Here is a 23,163-nt window from a genome sequence, read left to right as displayed (position 1 = left end):
CATGCTTCTCCTCCTCCCTTCTTCTCCATCTTCTACTTTATTTTTATTCTTCTTTTTCATTCTTCCCCATCTCTTCCTCGTCCCGTCCTTCTCCTCCTCCCATCCCTCATCTTATTCTTCTTTTTTTTTTTCTTGTTCTTGTTCTTCTTGTTCTTGTTCTTCTTGTTCTTGTTCTTGTTCTTGTTCTTCATCTTCTTCTTCATCTTCTTCTTCATCTTCTTCTTCTTCTTCTTCTTCTTCTTCTTCTTCTTCTTCTTCTTCTTCTTCTTCTTTTTCTAGAAGTAACATATATTACAAGTTGGACTGTGCGTTTATTTGCTCCTTGCCAAGGAAGAAATATATCATTTCTGTAGGGAAATGGGCCAAAAGTATTTTTATCTTTTTTACTTGTATAAATATATAATACGATGTTGAATTAAGCAAAGTCATACATGGAATTTAAACAAAATGAAATTCATTGTAATTGGATATGGCATTTTATTTTGCATCTTTTAAAGAAATCACCAACATGTTCTAATGATTTGTAATGACCATTAAATGTTTATTGCTCGCACAAATTATAAGATGCTACCACTTTCTGACATAGATTTTTAAATCGTGATATTTAATGACATTGTATATAGTTTTGTTGAGTGTTTATAATAATGTATTTATGACATACATATGTAATCTCATTGTATATAGAAAATCCACATATACTTGTGGGCTGTATTTTATATTGTCTTTTTACAATTGATCCAATTTTATTTCCATACTGTCTGGTGACCTGCCACTCAAACTTTTAATTCTCAATTGAATCGATCAGACTCATCGAAGAAATTTTTAATTTTTGAATCGCATTCTTATTGCTTGTTAAATTTGATATTGTCACACGAATTTAGTGTGACTATTCTAAAGTTAAATTATTTTAATGGCTGAAGTGTGATAGTGAAAACGCGTGTTTAAAAATATTAATGCATTGTAAATGATAAACACTTCTGCTATAAGAATACAGTTTGCCCTTTCCAACGTTTTGAAATTATATGTATTATGAACAAAACCTATATTTTTGTGGTTTGACTAATTGGAGATCATCATCATCATCATATCGTGTCGCGCCAGTGGTGGATCCATTGGATGGCTTCAGGGGTGCAGCCTCTCAGGTCCATATCACTGATATGTGGTCCAAGTTCACACTCGTGAAGGATGTGGTCCATGTTTTCAGCCGTGTGTCCACATTGACATCGGCAGTCTGAAGAAAGTCCCCAATTTTGTAAGGTTGTTTTGGTCTTCCCCACTTTAGACCTTGCCCTGTTCAGTGTCAACCAATCTTTCCTGGGGAGATTTACTCCGCTTGGCAGTTCTTCTTTGGGTTCCTGAATGGCATCATTTGGGCAGCAGTCCCATTCTTTCCATGAATGCACTCTGTATATGGCTGCATGGTCTGGGTGGATGCCTTCAGTTGTCAGGAAGCTTGTTGTAAAAATAATTAATGCAGTTGTGAAATGATAAACACTTCTGCTAAAAGGAATACGGTTTTGTCCTTTCCAACGTTTTGAAATTATGATGTATTATAGAAGAAACCATATTTTTTGTGGTTTGATTAATTGGAGATGAACATTTTCATGTGACTGAATCCAAAGTTAGATATTAAGTGAAAAGAGTGAAAGTTCATATCCTGAAATTTCAAATGCAGTAGTAACGTAATGTGCACTTCTGCTAAAGATAAAATGAATTTGTCATTTTCAAAATGTTAAACTTTTTTTCTCCTTTATTTCACACTTTTCCATACCAGCCAAATTTACCCTAAACTGTTTTGAGGAAAAGGTACACCAATATGATTTTGATATCCATTCACCTCATTTTGTATGTTATAATGATGATTGCCTAATTTATAACATGGATATATCACCTTTATCAAATTTCTAAACATTTCTTTTTTTGGTGTTGTATAAATTTTATGACCTCTCGTCCCCCTCCTCCTCCTCCTCCTCCTCCTCCTCCCCATCCTCCTCCTCCTCCTCCTCCTCCTCCTCCTCCTCCTCCTTCTTCTTCTTCTTCTTCTTCTTCTTCTTCTTCTTCTTCATTTTTATTCTTCTTTTACATTTTCCCCCTCCTCTTCCCATCCTTATCCTCTTCCCCCTCCCTCATCTTATTCTTTTTTCTTCTTCTTTTTCTTCCTTGTCTTGTTCTTTTTGTTCCCGTTGTTGTTGTTGTTGTTGTTGTTCTTCTTCTTCTTCTTCTTCTTCTTCTTCTTCTTCTTCTTCTTCTTCTCTTCTTCTTCTTTTCTTCTTCTTCTTCTTCTTCTTCTTCTCTTCTTCTTCTTCTTTTTTCTTCTTTTTTTTTTTTCTTCTTTCTTCTTCTTCTTCTTCTTCTTCTTCTCTTCTTTTCTTCTTCTTCTTCTTCTTCTCTTCTTCTTTTCCTTCTTCTTCTTCTTCTCTCTCTTCTTCTTCTTCTTCTTTTCATTTTTATTCTCCTTTTCCCATTTTCCACCTTCTCTTCCTATGCTTCTCCTCCTCCCTTCTTCTCCATCTTCTACTTTTATTCTTTTCTTCTTCTTTCTTCATTCTTCCTCCATCTTCTCTTCTCCTTCTCCTATCTTCTCTTCTCTTCTCTTCTTCTTCTTTCTTCTTCTTCTTCTTCTTCTTCTTTCTTCTTCTTCTTCTTCTTCTTCTTCTTTCTTCTTCTTCTTCTTCTTCTTCTTCTTCTTGTTCTTCTTCTTCTTGTTCTTCTTCTTCTTCTTCTTCTTCTTCTTCTTCTTCTTCTTCTTCTTCTTCTTCTTCTTCTTCTTCTTCTTCTTCTTCTTCTTCTTCTTCTTGATCTTCTTCTTCTTTAGTTTAGACATTAACATTTTGAATATTGCAAATATTGCTCTAGTCATATATTGTATTTGTGAAAATTCAAATTATACTGCAGTTAGATGTGGCATTATGTTAGGCATCTTTTTAAGAAATCACCACTATCAATATTTCGAACATTTCTTTTTCTGTCTTTTGTTATATTTTTTGGCACCATCTAAATGGTTATTACACATAGAACTTATAGAATAACTGTGTTTATAGACGTCTAATTGTGTTTGTGACAAATATGTTATCTCATTGATTTTTTTTAGAGCTTAACTCCCGCAAACAAAAGAAAGATCTGTCTTTCGCCATAATTTTGTATCACTTGTGAATAAATTCAATTATCAGATTATTACATAAATCAGTTTAAATCAAATTCAACATCACTTCCTGAAGTCTGGGTGGGGATCCTGACCTCCCATAGTGGGCAGGGAGATACACACTGTCTTCTATCCCGTTATATCTGTTTTCCAACATGCTTTCTGTCTTTGTCTTGGAATGAGATTACTTGGTTTTGTCCTGGCACTGGCGGGATCCTAGCTGGGAGGGAAACAGTCAAATGCATAGTTATTGTTTTGGGAGATGATATTTTTTTCCTTGTAAATCATCTCTCTGTTATGTATTATTATTTTTATTTTGAATGTATAATGTAAGCATTTGAGTGTGTTCCTCTTTGTTGGATTTTGTGCTTGTGTCTGGATGAGACTTGTAGGTGATTTCAAACTAAGTACATTGGTGGTATGCTCTTGGAATCTACATCTGATCTCTATTTGTTCTCAGTTCCCCTTTGTCTTACTTTTTCTTGGGTGCTTTAATTGTAATTCTAGAACTTTTTACTATACCATTTTCTTCCTTTTTACTGGCGCTGATATAACCTAAATGTGTTGCAAGCGCCGTAAAACCCTTAAAAACAAAACAAAAACAACTTCCTGAAGTAAAAGAACTCAATTTTAATTTATTCCCTAATTTGAAACGTGAATCGCCTTTGGAATCCAAATTAATTCCCGTTTCTGCAGGTTTTCCTGTATTTTGGTGAGAATAGTTTGCTTGCTATGTGTGGATCATATTACAATGTACTTTTTGCCAATTTGAATATGACTTAGCTACCCACTTATGGCTTGATAAACATAGGTATGGCTTTTTAAATAATAGCAAAATGAGAATTCTTATCCGGATCTTTATTGAATCTGTTGCAAGCGCCGTACAAGCCTTAAAATCAAAAAACAATTATTGAATCTGAAGCTCTAGCTAAATGCAGCTACTGGACTCTGAGTTGTCGACTATGAATATGTTATGACTTTTCAACATTATATCTGTATTTATATTCTTTTTTTTTTGGTCATGTTATGACACAAATCGGTGACTTGTCAACTCAAAACATTAATAGATATAAAAATGTTGATGCCGTAAATAATAAATGAACAAAAAACAATTATTACCAAAAATGTTGTATGAATTAAAAGTTGAATATTTTCTTGGCTGAAGCACTGGGGTATAAATACATTTTTATTCAACTAAAATTGAATACGTATTTCTCACCTAACCTCTGAAGACAAAATTAAAAAGAGAGGAAATCAAGCTAAGTACTGGTTTCCAATATTTTGATATGTCAATCTTATTACAAACCACTCTATTGAGATTTTATGGATTCAAAGGGATCCTATATTTGATCTTAATACATTTCTCCATACCAGCGTTGACATTTAAAAAGTCGTCTTGAGGAACCTTTGTCAACTTTTTAATTTGCCTTCGTTTATTGTTACCATTTTTTCATACTATTGATGTACATGAGTATGGATGCTGTATTAAAATTGAGAACTCAACATTGTTTTCTTAGATTTGAATTTAAAGATTCACGTGTTCAATTTTTCATTCTTGAATTCTTTAGGATGGGGAAAGGGGGGGGGGAGAATTGTGCTTCTCCAGCTGACTGTTGTGTTCCACGTCCGTTCTCATCTTTCCTATTTCTTTATTTTTCCCCGATGGGGTCTTCTGACCTCCCCTGGTGGAAAGAGAGGTCACTCACTGTGTCTTTTATCTCTTATCTCTTTCCCTTTCCATGTTGCTCTCTCATGGTGAACAGGTCACTTGCTGTGTCTTCTATCCCCCTATACATATATGTTTTATGAGTTGCTTTCTGTCCTTGCCTTTGTCTTGGAATGGGTTTACTTGGTTCTGTCCTGATCCTCTCCGGAATCCTTGGCTGAGAGGGAAATAGTCAAAAGTATGCAAGGATTTTCATTGTAAATCCTCTCTCTTTTATGGACTGATCGTTACATTTTTGTGTTGAAAATATCTTTTAAACATTTGAATGAGACTTTTAGGTACATTGATGGTATGCTTTTGGAATTTCTTGGATACTTTAATTTTTTCACTATCCCATTTCTTTCCTTTTTTTTTATTACTGGCGCTGATATAACCTAAATGTTTTGCAAGCGCCATGAAACCCTTTTTCTGGATTGAGATTGCTTGGTGTTTTTTCCCTGGTCATGTCCGAAATCTTTAGCTGGGAGGAAGACTGTCAAATGCATAGTACCCTTTTAAAGAGATATTTTATTCCATTGTTAATCATCTCACTGTTATTGTTGTGTGGTCCTATCATTATTAGTTTTGGATGGTTGGCTAGGTGGTCTTCAGATTGGAAGGCACAGAGCTCGATTCCTACTCTGAGCGGCGTATAGTTCAATCCTTAGAAAAGCTCTCTACTCACATTCTCTCACCGTACTCAGGTGTACAATGAGTACATGGCTCTTAACAACGTTTCTGTCCGAAATAATTGTATTAATGCCTAACCGGCATTAGATATCGTCCTACTTGTTGCTGTTGGCAAGGGACACATTGTAAAACGATTAGAGCGTGCTTAGTGGATACTGCGCTGTTATAGTATAATAATATAGTGGTCAGAAGTAATTTTATTTTGTCGACCCCAGAAATGTCTTGGTGGATTTCGTTCCATGCCATGCATTAATCTTGTGAGTAGCATTATGTGTATAGTAACATGTTATGATAGGGACACGATATGATGGTTTATACATCTACTGATAATTTGCATAAGACATCTTTTTTTCCTTTAATATTCATTGTGTTAACCAGTAAAACACTGAAAAAAACATGAATTCAAAAATTTGGCCTTGGTCCTTCAAATATCGATCGATTTAAATGAATTCTTTTGGCAAAAACTCTCAAACCTGGGACCTCACATGGGTCCTTTAAATCGATGAATATGTGAAGGAAGAGTTTTCTGGCCAAATTTTTAAAAGCATGTTTTACTAGAGGTAGAAAGTTAATTGGTTAACAAAATACCATAGGAACTATCAGTTCAACGTGCAAAATGTAACTATTACGATCGGAACAATCGTAGTCATTTTTAGACATATCAGTATCAGCTGGTAATCTGTGTGCTCAACTGTTTTAAAATAAATGAAGTAACAAAATTCGACTTTTGCCTTTTGATCAAAGGTAAAATCAATAAGGACAATACAATGGTGATTTGTATTTTCAAATTATTCAATTTAAAAAATCAAATAACAACAGAAAGAAAAGAAAAAAAACACATTAAACGTTCAAAGCATGACATCTATTATATAATATATATATATATATATATATATAATATATATATATATAATTATTATATATATATATTATAACGCGCGCGCACACACACACACACACACACACACACATATATATATATATATATTTATATATATATATATATACATCTATCTATTTATACTGTATTCTCTATTGAGAGCAATCATTGAAGGGAAGTAACTAATGCTTCTTAACTTTCATTTTGTGTTATTCGATTTATCTCCCTTATTTCGTCAGCTGGCTCACTGTTTTCAATCGATCTTGGCCAGAGTTTTCTGGTGTAATATTATGATGTTCAAATGCTATAATATCTAACAAATTTACCTAAGGGTACAAAATTTAACTTAACGAGCTTCTTTAAAATATCCATCATTGCGCGATTCATTCATTCTTTCCCTTATCTGCAGATTTGATTTTAAAAAATTAAAATTGAGCTTTTATATAGCGCAATATCCACTAAATGTGCTCAAAGCGCTTTAACATGTAGGACGGGACATGATGCCTGTTAGGCGATATTACAATTTTTCGGACAAAGACAAGGCTGTTAACGGCCAGGTACTCACTTTACACCTGAGTATGGTGAGAGAATGTGAGTAAAGAGCATTTTCCAAGGACTCAACTATGCGCTGAGCGCGAGGCTCGAACCCAGGACCTTCTGATCCGAAAGCGAGTGTCATACCATAGACCACATAGCCGCACGAGTGTGGTGAGTTGTTTTCTTATGAGCTTTCTCGTCATTTTCTAAATTTTAAAATTTCCTACGTTTTGCTTTTTATCATACATAATATCAAATTCTCTCAAACCAAGGGCCTGGGCAAACCCAAATCAAATTGTTTCTTTTTTCGGGTGTTTTTTTTAATAGCCAGTTGCAACATTGTTAGATTATGTCAGCGCCTCTAATAGTAAAATTAAAAGTTGACTCCTTTAAAATATAATTAAAATGTGGGCCAAAGAGAAAAAAAGAATAAGAAAACCACTCACCACACCCCCTCCCCCCTCCCCAAATGTTTTTGGGGGGTTATATTACCACCAGTAACAGCAAAATGAAGACTCTTTATTTTAAAGTGTTTACGGCACTTGCGACACATTTAGGTCATTTTAGCGCCAGTAAAAAGGAATAATGTTGGATAGTAAAAAAAATATAGCTTTAAAATTAAAATCATACTAAGAAAAGTAAGACAAAGGAGGATGTACTGAGTTTGAGATCACCTATAAGTCTCATCCATCCACAAGCACAGGATCCTACTGAGAGTAACACACTAAAATGCTTACCTTATACATTCAAAACAACAAGTATAACAATACATAACAGAGACAATTTATAAGGGAAAAAATATAATCTCCCAAAACTTTTACTAAACATTTGACTGTTTCCCTCCCAGCCAAGGACTTTGACAAGGGAAAGGAGAAAACTAAGTCATCTCACTCCAAGACTAAGACAAGACAGAAAGTAACTTGGAAAACAGATACAGGAGGATAAAAGACACAGTGACCTCCCCACCTAGGAGTTGACTCTTTATTCTTTTATAAATAAAATGCCCGATAAAAAGAAAGAAAAAAAAAAGAAAGAACCCCCCCCCCCCCCCCCCCCCCCACACACACACACACCTCTTCTCCCCCTATAAAAGGAAAGGAGATTCCAAGGGCAATCTATCGACGTTTTTACTTTCAGACCACAGATTTGTTTGCAACACCTTAAGGTCATATCAGCGCCAGTAAAAAGAAAGAAAATGGGATAGTAAAAAGTTCAAGAATAACAATTAAAGCACACAAGTATAAGTAAGACAAAGGGGAATCGATTCAAATAGGAAACAGATGTCGATTCCAGTGTATTCAGTGTGAGATCACCTTAAAAGTCTCATCCAGACACAAGCGCAGGTCCCCACTAAGAGGAATACACTCACATGTTTACAAATTAGTATATATAACACAAAAAAGCAATACAATGCATAACAGAGAGATGATTTACAAGACAAAACATATCATCTCCCAAAACTCTAAATATACATTGGACTGTTTTTCTCCCAGCTAAGGTATCAGGCCAGGACAAAACCAAGTAATCTCATTCCGAGACAAAGACAGAAAGTAATTTGAAAACAGATACAGGGGGATAGAAGACACAGTAAGTGCCTCCCTGTTCTCTATGGGAGGTCAGGAACCCCACCCAGTAAGATCACTGAAATGTGCCATCAAAACACGGGGAAAGAGCTAGTAGAATATAAGTTATAAAGGGGGAAAAAAGCAACAAAAACTGGTCCAGAGCCATTAGGCCCATGGAGCCGGAGATTATCCCGGTTTCTATAGCGTAAAACGGACAATAGCAATTGCTAGTCTATCGCAAAGTACTTTCCACCAGATCTAACAAACCCAGCTACTCAGTTACTGCTGGGTAGAAAAGGGGATCAGAACAAAAACTCTTGACTGCACCCGGGATCGATCCTGGTCCCTTTGCGTGTGAAGCGAGTGCTCTACCAACTGAATTATCGGGACCGCTGTGAATATAACACAATTATGGAATAACAGATCCAACAGACATGTATATATTTAAAAGGAAAAAAGCCCAGCAACGTGTGCAGTACCCTGTTCGTTGTACATAATTTTCATTCATTTTTAAATGTTTTTTTTTAACCAAAAAAAAAAAAAGCCAAAACAAAACAGAGTAAAGAAAACCAATTCAGGAGACACACATAATATGATTATGATAATAGTATATTCATTTTATTTGGAATTGAATGTAAACAATATTATGTAAACAGCATTCCAATTATATTATAACTTAAAAAACAAAAAAAAAAAAAAATGACTTCAGCCCATCATTACATTTAATGAACATCAAGAAACCGCAAAGGTAAGGCATTTTAAATTGTGGATAGAAATTCTGTGTAATAAGAGGAATTAAAGGGACAAATAAATATAAAACATAAATACGAGAGTAAATTATGATATCGACTGAGGTCACAACTTTAGAAAGAGCAAACCCAGTCGCAACTGGCACATTCAAACAATCTCGGGTTTAAGAATGTTGTTTTTTGTGATCTTTACGGCGCTTGCAACACATTTAGGTTATATCAGCGCCAGTAAAAAGGAAGAAAATGGGATAGTAAAAAGTTATAGAATTACAATTAAAGCACCCAAGAAAAACTAAAACATAGGGGAACTGGGAACAAATAGGGATCAGATGTAGATTCCAAGAGCATACCACCAATGTAATTAGTTTGAGATCACCTATAAGTGTCATCTGGACACAAACACAAAATCTAACAAAGAGGAATACACTCAAATGCTTACATTATACATTAAAAATAACAAATATAATAATACAGAGAGATGATTTACAAGGAAAAAAATATCATATCCCAAAACAATAACTATGCATATGACTGTTTCCCTCCCAGCTAGAATTCCGGCCAGGGCCAAGACAAAACCAAGTAATCTCATTCCAAGACATAGACAGAAAGCATGTTGGAAAACAGATATAAGGGGATAGAAGACACAGTATGTACCCCCCTGCCCACTATGTTGTTTTGTTTTTAAGGGTTTTACGGCGCTTGCAACACATTTAGGTTATATCAGCGCCAGTAAAAAGGAAAAAAATGGGATAGTAAAAAGTTCTATAATTACAATCAAAGCACCCAAGAAAAAGTAAGACATAGGGGAACTGGGAACAAATAGGGATCAGATGTAGATTCCAAGAGCATACCACCAATGCACTTAGTTTGAGATCACCTATAAGTTTCATCCAGACACAAGCACAAAATCCAACAAAGAGGAATACACTCAAATGCTTGCATTATACATTAAAAATAACAAATATAATAACACATAACAGAGAGATGATCTACAAGGAAAAAAATATCATCTCCTAAAACAATAACTATGCATTTGACTGTTTCCCTCCCAGTCAAGGACTCCGGCCAGGGTCGGGACAAAACAGAGCAATCTCACACCAAGACAAAGACAGAAAGCAAGTTGGAAAACAGATATACGGGGATAGAAGACACGGTAAGTACCTCCCTGTCCACTATGGGAGGTCAGGAACCCCACCCAGGGGAAATGGTTCAAATAGGAAACAGATGTAGATTCCAAGAGCACACTATCAAAGTACTTCGTTTGAGATCACCTAAAAGTCTCATCCAGACACAAGCACAGGACCCCACGAAGAGGAATACACTCAAATGTTCACAAATCATATATAATATGTAAACAAAACATAATACAGATTTTTTAAAAAGTAATAACAAAAACATTGAATAAAAAGACAGGTTTTGGTTGTTTGTTTTTTAGCGTTTTACGGCACTTGCAACACATTTAGATTATATCAGCGCCAGTAAAAAGGAAGATAATGGGACAGTAAAAAGTTCTAGAATTACAATTAAAGCATCCAAGAACTGGGGACAAATAGGGATCAGATGTAGATTCCAAGAGCACACCACCAATGTACTTAATTTGAGATCACCTATAAGTCTCATATGGACACAAGCACGGTCCCCACTAAAAGGAATGCACTCAAATACTTACATTATAAATTCAAAATAAATATAATAATACATAACAGAGAGATGATTTACAAGGAAAAGAATACCACCTCCCAAAACAATAACTATGCATTTGACTGTTTCCCTCCCAGTCAAGGACTCGGGCCAGGGCCAGGACAAAACCAAGTAATCTCATTCCAAGACAAAGACAGAATGCAAATTGGAAAACAGATATACGGGGATAGAAGACACAGTATGTACCTCCCTGCCCACTATGGAAGGAAAGATGGGTTTAATGTGTGGGTTTGAAGACAAAGCGACTTACTTATTAATAACATTATCTCAGTCGTAACCTTAACTCCATAAAAACAATAGGTCTGAAGTATGACTTAGGGAAAACATTCATTTTTCTTATCAAACGAAATGGCGTGAATCAAATAATTACATATTAATAAAATCGTTTTTAATATCAATAGATACATTTTTGGTATTCAACTGTCCATGCTTGTAATAATAATAATAGTAATAATAATAATAATAACAATAATCATCATCATCATAATGTGATGGCCAAAATCATGGAACGATCTGAAGGCCGATTGATGACCAGGGAAGACCCATTAAGGGCCATGTCTAACCCTGGCCTTGACAACTATAGGAAAAGCATCACATTCATTACGATACAACTAATATTTTCCTCATTCAGGGAAAACCCGCAAAATGGTTGGTGAAGAGAGAGTTAAGATAGAATTTGTTTTGTTTTATAAGGGTTTTACAGCACTTACAACACATTTAGGTAATATCAGCGCCAGTAAAAAGGAAGAAAACTGGATAGTAAAAAGTTCTAGAATTACAATTAAAGCACCCAAGAAAAAGTAAGACATAGGGGAAATGGGAACAAATAGGGATCAGATGTAGATTCCAAGAGCACACCATCAATGTACTTAGTTTGAGATCACCTATAAGTCTCATCCGGACACAAGCACAAAATCCAACAAAGAGGAATACACTCAAATGCTTACATTATAAATTCAAAATAACAAATATAATAATACACAACAGAGAGATGATTTACAAGGGAAAAAAATATCATCTCCTACAACAATAACTAAGCATGTGAGTGTTTCCCTCCCAGCTAGAACTCCGGCCAGGGCCAGGATAAAACCCAAGTAATCTCATTCCAAGACAAAGACAGAAAGCATGTTGGAAAACAGATATAATATAAGGGGATAAAAGGCACAGTATGTACCCCCCTGTCCACTATGGGAGGTCAGGAACCCCACCCAGATTTAATTTAAAAGTAATATAGCTAAGATGCAACTGTAAGGTGTCTGAAGCATGGCGTTGTAACTATAAATTAATTTTTACGTATAAACACAACTTAAATATGGTATTATAATAACATATAAGAGGAAGACTATGAAATCACAATTTGGAGAAAATTAACTTTACCAGCATATTACAATACACCAACAATGCAGAAATTATACAAACATGAATTTTTCAAAGCAATACTTCCACATCCATATTCTCCTTCGACCCTCCCTACAATATTCTCCAAATATGTGTCAGTACATGACAAAACCAATCGGAAGATGAAAATTTTGGATTTGCATTTTTTTTTTTTCATTTTCTGAAAGAATATTATGCTCGTCAGAGCATTTTAATCTTTATTTGAAGTAAATCGGGTGATTTTTCATGAAGTTATGGTCAGATGTATGGGAAAGGTATCCAGCTGTCCCCGCGGTTTTTCGCGGGCGCAAATTTCACCCTTGACCGCAAAAAGCCGCAATTTTCGCCGTTTTTAGGCTAAATTGACGATTTTTTGTTTTAAAAAAACAAACCAAAAGCTATGAAAAATTGTGAAAAGATGGCGACTTTCAATGCTAGCATCCAGAATTGGCACTAAATAACTGACAAACATGTCTCGGACAAGTCTCCCATCTCTATGGCCTATTGGGGATACAAGCTTTGTTTTTCGCCTATTTTTCTTTTTACTGAAGAGCTCTCGCGTCCTTCATCCCATAATCCCAATTCCTATTTTTATTTTATTGCATTCAAAAATTTTACTTTTCAAAGTTTAATTCTTTTCCTAAGAAAATTATCACATTTATCTTTATCATTTATGTGAACAAAATGTGTTCTATTATAATATTTTTCATGGAATGTAATTTCATTTTTCGCCACAAGTTGCACCTAGTTTTCATGATATGATTATGATTTTTCATGATTTTCTCCATGTTTTTCATTCAAAAACCCATTAGGCCTATATTGAAATATAAAGCAATAATAATAATGCTCAAAATTGGATAGTAAGTAGAGAATACAAATTTAATGTGCCCCCATTGGAAAATGGATTTTGTTTCTCTTTCCTTGTGAATAGTTATTTTTTTCCTCTCCTTAATTAGGTTTTCAGATTTTGAATTTTTTAATGCGATTGTTCACTTTGATTTTAAAAATTTTAAGAAGCTAAATAGTTAATAAAATATTTTGATTACTTCCTTCTTATTTTAACTTATTTACTTACTTACATACTATGGCTATTATTATTATTATATCATTTCAAACCATTCAAAATGTAAATAAATTCATATTGATGTCACATCAATATTCTACAAAATGCCCTATTTGTGTAAAAAAATTTTACCGTACATGTTGTTTTAATTGTTTGATTTTGGTAAAACTAGCGACAAATTTTTGGAAAATTTTGCTATTTTGATGGCAAATTTTACCATTTTTATGGCAAATTTTGGCGTTTGAAATGGCAAAAAAACCGCGGGGACAGATCCAGCAACTTTTCTCAAATTTCATTCTTCTTCAACTAGACTAGCTGTAAAAAATATTTAGAGTGAAATTAAGCTTTGATATTTCCTAAATATGTACAAAAAGGGTTGATTTAATCATTTATGATAAGAACTCATTTTTTATCAAAATTGACCTTCTAACTAAACTTGGCAATATCTCAGTTCAAAACTTTTCACCCTCCGACTGATTATGTCATTCACTGTAACATATTTGTTTCATCCCTGCTTCAGTTGAAAGCCTTTCTAGCATTTTACATCAATCCTTCAAATCAATTGGACCATAATTATCATTTTTTAAAATACCAGAATTTGTTGAGTGCACAAGTAGATCCACTGATTTCTTGAAATTGAAAAAATGTTGAATATAATGATAAAAATCATAAATATGATGATAAAGATGATGGATATGATGACAAAGATGATAAAGATGATGGTAAAGATGACATATATATGATGATAAAGATGATGAATATGATGATAAAGATGAATACGAGAAAAATTCTTATATTCTCAACAGTCTTTGAAAAAAAGGGAATTTCGAAGAAAACACAGCTTGGAAACTCAAAATTTGATGTGACAAAGTAATACAAAGAAAAAATGTTTTAAATATTACCATGAACAATGCAAAAGAACTATGAGCAATTAACATGGCAGCGCCATTGAAATCGTTGTAAAAAGGACAAAAACCAAAGGAGAGGCGTCATATAGGGATACAGAATCATAAAATAAACCAAAGGTATACACATTACAAGATGCAAGAAATATTAAATATCATTTAACATTACCAAAGAAAATAATAATAAAATAAAAAACTCAAAGAGAAGCAATTCAAGATGATGCAAGATTCTAATTTGTTGTAAATAATCACAGCCTTGGTGTTTGAGGACAATAAAAAGTAAATAAGTCACATTTATACTTCGATGATAAACTTAAATCATAAGCGGATTATCGTCAGTATCCAATACTAACCTCGCAAGTACATAATGATATAATTTTGTGATCATTTTGAACACAAACACAAATTAAGTCTGGCAAAAGGTGATTTAAATGGTTAGAATTGAGTTTGGACCTTCAGAATTCCTCAGAGCCATTAGGCCCATGGAGCCAGAGTTTAAATCCAGTTTCTATAGTGAGAAACGGACAATAACAATTGCTTGCCATGCTTTAGTCTATCACAAAGTATAATCCACTGGATCAAACCCACTACACAATCACTGATGTATGGACAGGAGGGGAGGGGGAAGGTTGGAAGTCAATCTCGATTGCATGCCAGATTGATCTCAGTCCCTTTGAGTGTAAAGCGAGTGTTCTACCAACTGAGCTATCAGAAACCCCATAATTGGGCGTAGACCCAAACAAACACACACACACGGGTGTAGACAATTGTCAGTATTCGACTTCCTGATCATGGAAGCACTATATATCCTAATACTGCCAATGTTAATCCCTGAAACCGAAAAATTACAAAAAATCTTATTGTATTGAAACAACAAATTTTATTCATGATAATTGCACTCTTCGGATTCGTTCAAGAAATGATTGACTAGCTTTCTGCAGTTTGTTTTTAAGGGTTTTACGGCGCTTGCAACACATTTAGGTCATATCAGCACCAGTAAAAAGGAAGAAAAGGAGATAGTAAAAACTTCTAGAATTACAATTAAAGCACCCAAGAAAAGGTAAGACAAAAGGTAATAAGTTCAAATAGGGAACAGATGTAGATTCCAAGAGCACACAATCAAAGTACTAAGTTTGAGATCACCTAAAAGTCTCATCCAGACACAAGCACAGGTCCCGACTAAGAGGAATACACTCAAATGTTTAAAAATCATATATAATTTGTAAGCAAAACATAACACGGTGCATAACAGAGAGATGATTTACAAGGAAAAAAATGTCATCTCCCAAAACTATAACTAAACATTCGACTGTTTCCTCCTACCCTAAAACTCCGGCCCGGGTCAGGACAAGACTAAGTAATCTCATTCCAAGACAAAGAAAGAAAGCAATTGGAAAACAGATATAGGGGTTTATAGAAGACACAGCAAGCATCACCCTGCTCACTATGGAAGGTCAGGAACCCCACCCAGGTCTTTGGATTAACTCCAGAAATGATTTGACCAGCTTTCTCCACTTCCTTGCTTGACTTGTGTCACTTATTCATTTTATTGTATCTCATTTTTCTTTATAATTAAAAAAAGATCGGTATAAAGAAAAAAGTATTAGATAAAGCAAGAAAGAAAAATACAAGAAAAAAAAACGGTCCCCAAAAAAAAAAAAAAAATGAGTCTGCCACGACTGGGAATCAAACCTCAGACCTCCTGATGACCATTACACCAAAGAAAGTACCCATTTTGTCACTTTCATATATAATTTTAAAAAGGGTTGTTTAAGTTCCTATTATAATTAAGAGATGTCTGATTGTTTGTTTGTTTTAAAGGGTTTTATGACATGCGCAGCACTTTTAAGGTCATTTCAGCACGAGTAAAAAGGACGAAAATTGGATAATCAAAAATTTCTAGATTTACAATTAAAATAGCTCAAAGAAAAAGTAGGTCATGGGGGAAACTGACTGAAATAGGGAACTGATGTTGATTCCAAGAGCATATTATCAGTATGCTTAGTGTGAGATCACGTAAAAGGACTATGAAAGTGCGTGACAGAGATGATTCACAAGGGAAAAAAAGCATTGCCCAAAATAAACATTTGACTATTTCCTTCTCGTCAAGGGACTCCGGTCAAAGGTCAAGACACAACTAAGTTATCTCATTCCAAGACAAAAAAGCTACCTGCAAAAAGGAAAATCGATACACAGAGATAGAAGCCACAGCAAGAATGACCTCTCCACCCACCATGGTAGGTTATAAGACCCAATCCAACCATACTTTCTATCTGATACGTTAACATCATGGGTGCCAGTGCCAGCAGGAAGAAGTGCTGAAATCTGAAACTAAAATCTCGACCCTTTGCCAAACCTGAAAATGCGGCCTAAACTTTACTCTTATTTCATCACCGTTTTTATACCATTATTAAATGATTACACAGCAAACATATTGACAAAATGAGGAAATAAATTTGATTTTAAAACCAACTTATAATACATAGTGAAATACTCAAAACACTGAAACCGGAGGTATTTGACTTCGAGATATCGTGAAACCGGATTTCCGGCATGAACCGGAAAACTGGCACCCATGGTTAACGTCTTATGTTAAATAGGTAAGTTTTTGTGGAAATATTTGGATTGTGATGGGGTATGCATGTGGCATTGAAGAAGGGTTGGAAGAAGCAAGACATTGAATAAAAGCAAAAAAAAATGACATCGAGAGGTAAGTTGGGAATGCTGTAGAGTTTTGTTATCCAAAAAGATACAAAGCAATCAATCAACGGGGTTCAGGGTCACGGCTTGTTATAGAGTAAATGGGTTTGCTGCCTAATTCAGTCCCTTGATTGGTGACAGGATAATAATTACAAGAATAAAAACACACAGGGCTGTCATCTAAGCATTCGCAAGAGTTGGTGTGAATTGTGAGCTTTGTTCACTCATAGAAAACATCATGCCATGAGAAGTGTTGTTTACGTCTAAGCCTAATTTTCCCCTAAAACAGTATTCACTGCGTTCGACAACACACACTAAGGGGAAGAATCATTAACGAATACATTCCCCTAATATAAAATAAATGCAAGTTGCCATATTAAGAGGTTAATCAGAAGAAAACTGGCTAAATATATAAAATCGAGACTTTTATCATTCGTTATCAAATCAAGACGTTGTTTGATCCAAAGTCCACTGCACATAATTTTAACTGGTCAAAATTTTTTATGTATTACATTACACTGTCTTAAACGTCTTTGTTCATCCTTATGTTTAATTGAAATCTTTAAAGTGCAACTAAATATAATGTCTTCCCATTTGCCGGTAAAATAAAAGTGTAAAAGGCAGTTTTTTAACAATGGTTTATTTTATACTTTAACCCCCCCCCCCCCCCCCCACATTACCATAAGTACAGTAATAAAATTTATAAATGCATATTAAAAACTAATACATCCATCATTTAATTTATGTAAAATCTAACAAATAATTCAACTAATAATACTATTGTAAAAGGCACTTGTTGTCTCCCGATCGTTGAGCTTGTCTCTGGGGTCTCTGGAAGATGAGGAAAAGACCAAAATAAAATAAAAAATTTTCAAAAAGAAATAAAAAGTGACAAAACAAATCCCTGAAAAAGCAAAATCCATGAATGATCATTGCCCAATGCCATGTAGAAGAAGAAGAAGAATAATAATCATATTTCTATAGCCCTTTCATCGAAACTTCAAAGCCCTTTTGAAAAATATATATATAACTTAAGTCACATGTTTCAATCAAATAAATTGCAAAACTCAAAACACAGGCTTGCCAACCAGCTATCGTCAGATGACTTCTTTTTCTACATATTTTCTATAGAATGAACCAATATTTCAAATCTAAGAAAAAAAAAAAAAAAAAAAATGATTTTCTTTAAATTCAAAAGTTATAATGTCATTTTTTGGTCAACTAATTTTGCAAATTTTCCAATTCTTGCACATTTTGAACGCATGCAGCGTTTAGAGTAACATATGAAAACTCAATATTTTTCTATTTGATTTCGAACTTAAACAAAATTTCATATCAAAACATTGCATTATTGCACTGATCAGTAAGCCAGAAAACTAACAAATACAACTCAACCATTCAATCGAACCAAGCCAAATATTTTGCTTTGTTCTTGTGTTTTGTTGTTTTTTATAATAAAGTTTATTTTTAATCCAAGACAATCAATAATGATGAACTCTCTTTTGTCATAATAGCAGCAGATTTTCTGATTCAGTCAAATTTTGAAAAAAAAACAAACTATGTCTTAGATATAGGAAATAATCAGGGTTAGCGATTCAGGGGGCAAAAATTTACTAAACTTTTACGCAAACACATAAACCAACCCCTTTCAGGACAGTGGAGTTAAAAGACAATATGTTCTTACTTTTTTTTCCGTTTAGCATGTGATTGGAAAATGTACTGAGGGTTTATATCATACTGAATTCCATAGATATACGTAAAATTGGCAACTTTGAATAATATCATTGAAAGTAGATGAGAACAAATGCAGCATTCTTATTAATGCAAATCCATTCCATTTCAAAAACATTGAGACTCGGGACGATGAAAACCAAGAACTTGATTGAATTTAGAAATGCCACAAACAACCAGAATTATGTCCCTTTTTGAGGGGGGAAAACATTAGAATCTCAACTTGGTATCAATCAAACTCTTAATTTTATCAATTATAATGCACTATTTCTTCCATTGCATAGCAATACGAGATGAGATCAGGCTCTAGCACTGGAAAAACCGGTTATTGAGATCATGACTTTAGCGGAGGGGGGGGGGGGGGGGGGAATACTGTGTCCAGGTGAATTCCAAAAGCGAAAGAATTACCTTAATATCAATATTGTGATAGTTTATTCTGCTTGTAGATTTAATTATTTTGACATTGGGTAAGTAAATGTGACCAAGTTTTCACTTTCTATTTTCGACATCCGGATGGAGAGTTAATATCGCCTCCAAGCAGTCTCTCAGATCAAAACTCCAAAATCAGTTTTGGTGTAGACGGTTGCGACCAATTTCTATAGTGGAAGAGCTAACACTAACATTGAATCTGAGCAGTCTCTCAGACCACAATTCTATAACTATTATGGGATTATTTGTGTGTTAGTAGAAAAGAGGAAATGCAAATTTGATCTGAGCAATGTGCTAATCACATTGTAAACTTACTTTGACCTTTGACCTTATTGCACACGACTTGCACACCACAACACAAAACGAATGATTAATTCTAGGCTCTCACACTTTGGTGGGATCTTTGAGATGATTCCTGTTCACTCGCAGACAATGCTTGGGCAAGAAGGAAATCTTCTCGTTCCTGGGCAGTCATTCTGGACATAAAGAAAGAAAAATAATACGAAGAACTGAAAAAATTATAATAACAACGATAATAATAACAATAATAATAATAATAATAATAATAATAATAATAATAATAATAATCACAATAATAATAAAATAATAATAATAAAATAATAATAAAATAATAATAATAATAATAATAATAATAATAATCAAATAATAATAATAATAATAATACTAATAATAATAATTACAATGAGAGTTATGACAAAATTTTTTTTTTTTTATAATTTAAATATATATATATATATATTAAAAATTTTGATTAGTCTTTAGTCTTATTATTTATTATTCGCATTTTGTTGACAATGGGGAAACCCAAAATGTCTACATCATCCAGCTGGTTGAAGTTTCTATTCCATTTCACTGTTAATCTTTATTCCTAGAATTGAATATAATTTTGTTCAGTTTGGTACATGGCCAAATCTTCCAAAAATGACACTATACAAAAAAAAAATAAAAAAAAAACAACAACGACAAAAGACTATTAAATTGGCTATTCTGATAAGCTTAAATAGTCCTTCAGAGCCATAGGGCCCATGGAGCCCGAGAATATCAACCGACAATTGCAATTGTTTGCTACCCTTTGGATATGACACTTGTTTATGGTGAAATCTGAACTGAACTGAACAAGTGTGTATGAAAGGTACCAGACAAAGCAAGAAAGTTTATGATAAAAGTACATTCTGCTAAATCTATAAGACAGGTGGACACAGGGGATCAGGAAAAAAAATCTCAATTTCACCCGGGATTGAACTCAGTCCAAGGCTAACACACACTCAGGCAGCTTCCCTCGCGTATTGCTGACTGCTGTATAGGCCATCCGGTATTGCGTGTTCATTACGTGGCTGTATGTGTGTGTGTAGCGCGAGATTCAATATGCTATTCATTCAACAGTTCCATGCTTATCGTGTTGCGTCTGCTTGTTTTAAACAATTAAAGTTTAATTCATGGATTACCATCATAGATGTGGATTATAATATTGTGTTCAAGTACAAGTCTTCAAACCACTTCGGATTAGTTCTACATTAATACTTTGTTCGATTTATTTATTAATTGTAAACAGGAATAATGGCATTGTGATTCGTTCGCTTGTTTCACTAGGCCAAGGCATTCTTTATGAACAGTAATGACGTGGTGCTTATGATTATGTGTCGGTTCAAGATTTGATTGACCAGTGTGTTGCTTTGTTTCAGTTTTAAATTGGTTCTCTTGTATAAATTATTGGACATACATCGAATTATTTGTTTTAAAAAGTTTTAAATAACTAATAATAACAAATCTACTTTTCAAGTCATGGCTATTCAGATATATTTCTTTATCCTCATCTATATCCTTATCCAGACTTGGGATGATATCTAGTGATAGAAGTAATATAATAGTATAAGATATTACAATATCTTAACAGCTTGTGGATCATTGTTTAATAAATTCTTTCATTGAAATGTACTGAGTGCCGGATTCAAGCGCAGATTATACTTAGTAGTACACGAAGAGAAGGAAAGTGAGAGAGGAAGAGAGATGGAGAGAAGGGGGGGGGGGTGGCATGCTTAGTCATATTCAGTGTTGCCAAAACTTCGGTCTGGAGCAAAAAATTCCGGGTTACAGGCAACCTCCCTCAAATTCCGGTGAGGTCAATTTGTTCCAAGGATACCCCCCCCCCCCCCTCCTTTCCGACCACCTCATCATCGCTTCCACTACTACTACAACCACCATCACCATATCATCAATACCACAACTACTACAACCACCACCACTACATCATCATCACTACCTTTACCACTACAACCACCAAAACCACATCATTATCATTGCCACTACACCACCACCGGATTATCATCACTACCAGTACTACTACAGCCATCACTGCCACCACTATTACAACAACCACCACCACTACTGCAACCACTACCACCACATCATCATCACTACCTCTACTTCTACAACCACACTACCTCATTATCACAACCACTACTACTAGAGCCACCAACACCACATCATTATCACTACCACAACTACACCACCACCAGCATATCATCATCACTACTACTACTACAACCACCACCACTACATCATCATCACTACTACTACAACCACGAACACCACCACCTTTATCATCGTCACCACTACTACTAAACCACCACATCATCACTACCACCACTACTACAAGCGCCACCACAACCTCCACATCATCATCATTTCTACCACTACTAATACAACCACCACAATGACATCGTCATTACCACTTCTAATGCGCCACTACCACCACATCATCATCACTATCACTACTACAACTACAAACACCACCACATCATACCAGCACTACTACTACTACTACTACTACTACTACTACTATTACTACTACTATTACTCAGTGATGCCAAAACTCCGGTTTCACCGGAAAAAACTCCGGTCTGGAGCCAAAAATTCCGGGCTCCGGGCAACTTCTGTCAAATTCCGGTGTGGTCAATTTGTTACAAGGATACCCCCCCCCCCCCCCCCCCCCACCACACACCCAACCACCAAATCTTCATCACTGCCTCTAGTATACAACCATCATCACTACCACACTACTGCAACCACACATCACTCAGTACTACAACACCACCACACTCTACATCATCATCACACCACTACCACAACTACTATCACTATTACAACCACCACCACATCATCATCACTACCATACTACTACAACCACCACCACCACATCATCATCACTACAACTACTACAACCAAATCGTCATCACTACCACATACATACTGCAACCACCAATACAACATCATCATCAATACCACTACTACTACAACCACCACATCACATCATCACTACCACTACTACTACAATCACCACTACCACACACAATCACCATCACGACCTCTACTACTACAACCACCACCACCACCACATCATCATCACTACCACTACTACTCACAACCACCACCAACACCATTTCATCGTGATTACCACTACTACTACAACCACCACCATCACATCATCATTACCACTACTACTACAACCACCACCAACACCATTTCATTGTCATTACCACTACTACTACAACCACCACCATCACATCATAATTACCACTACTACTACAACCACCACCAGATCATCACTACCACTACTACTACAACCACCACCACCACATCATCATTACCGCTACTACTACAACCACAACCACTACCACTACTACTGCAACCACCACCACCATATCATCATCACCGCAACTACCACTACTACTACAACCACCACTACAACATCACTACCACTACTACTACAACCACCACCACCACATCATCACTAGCACTACTACTACAATCACCACCGCCACATCATCATTACCACTACTACTACTACTACAACCACCACCACCACCACATCATCACTAGCACTACTACTACAACCACCACCACCATATCATCATCACTGCAACTACCACTACTACTACAACCACCACTACAACATCACTACCACTACT

At 35.0% G+C, this 23,163-nt stretch overlaps 1 protein-coding gene across 4 annotated transcripts in view; it reads right to left on the bottom strand.

Moving 5' to 3' along the window:
- Positions 1-12,563: 12,563 nt before the first annotated feature.
- LOC144970465 (AN1-type zinc finger protein 2A-like) overlaps positions 12,564-23,163 on the bottom strand; it is a 24,978-nt gene continuing 14,378 nt past the window's right edge. For 2 of the 4 annotated variants that reach the window (XM_078910140.1, XM_078910138.1), the window contains exons 10-11: positions 19,563-19,650; positions 12,564-17,845 (exon numbers count right to left, since the gene is read on the bottom strand). In XM_078910140.1, coding sequence (XP_078766266.1) covers positions 17,792-17,845; positions 19,563-19,650 — 142 coding nt within the window. In that variant the 3' untranslated portion in view covers positions 12,564-17,791. Of the gene's footprint in view, positions 17,846-19,489; positions 19,651-23,163 lie in introns of all 4 variants that reach the window. The other 2 variants (XR_013644963.1, XR_013644964.1) reach the window with 2 other exon arrangements.

The sequence above is a fragment of the Berghia stephanieae genome, chromosome 4, assembly GCF_034508935.2.
Source record: "Berghia stephanieae isolate SIO BIC M18660-M18661 chromosome 4, UCSD_Bste_1.3, whole genome shotgun sequence".
NCBI classification, from domain to species: Eukaryota; Metazoa; Mollusca; class Gastropoda; order Nudibranchia; family Aeolidiidae; genus Berghia; species Berghia stephanieae.
The sequence above is the reverse complement of the archived record's forward strand: the minus strand, read 5'-3'. Positions and strand labels throughout refer to the sequence as shown.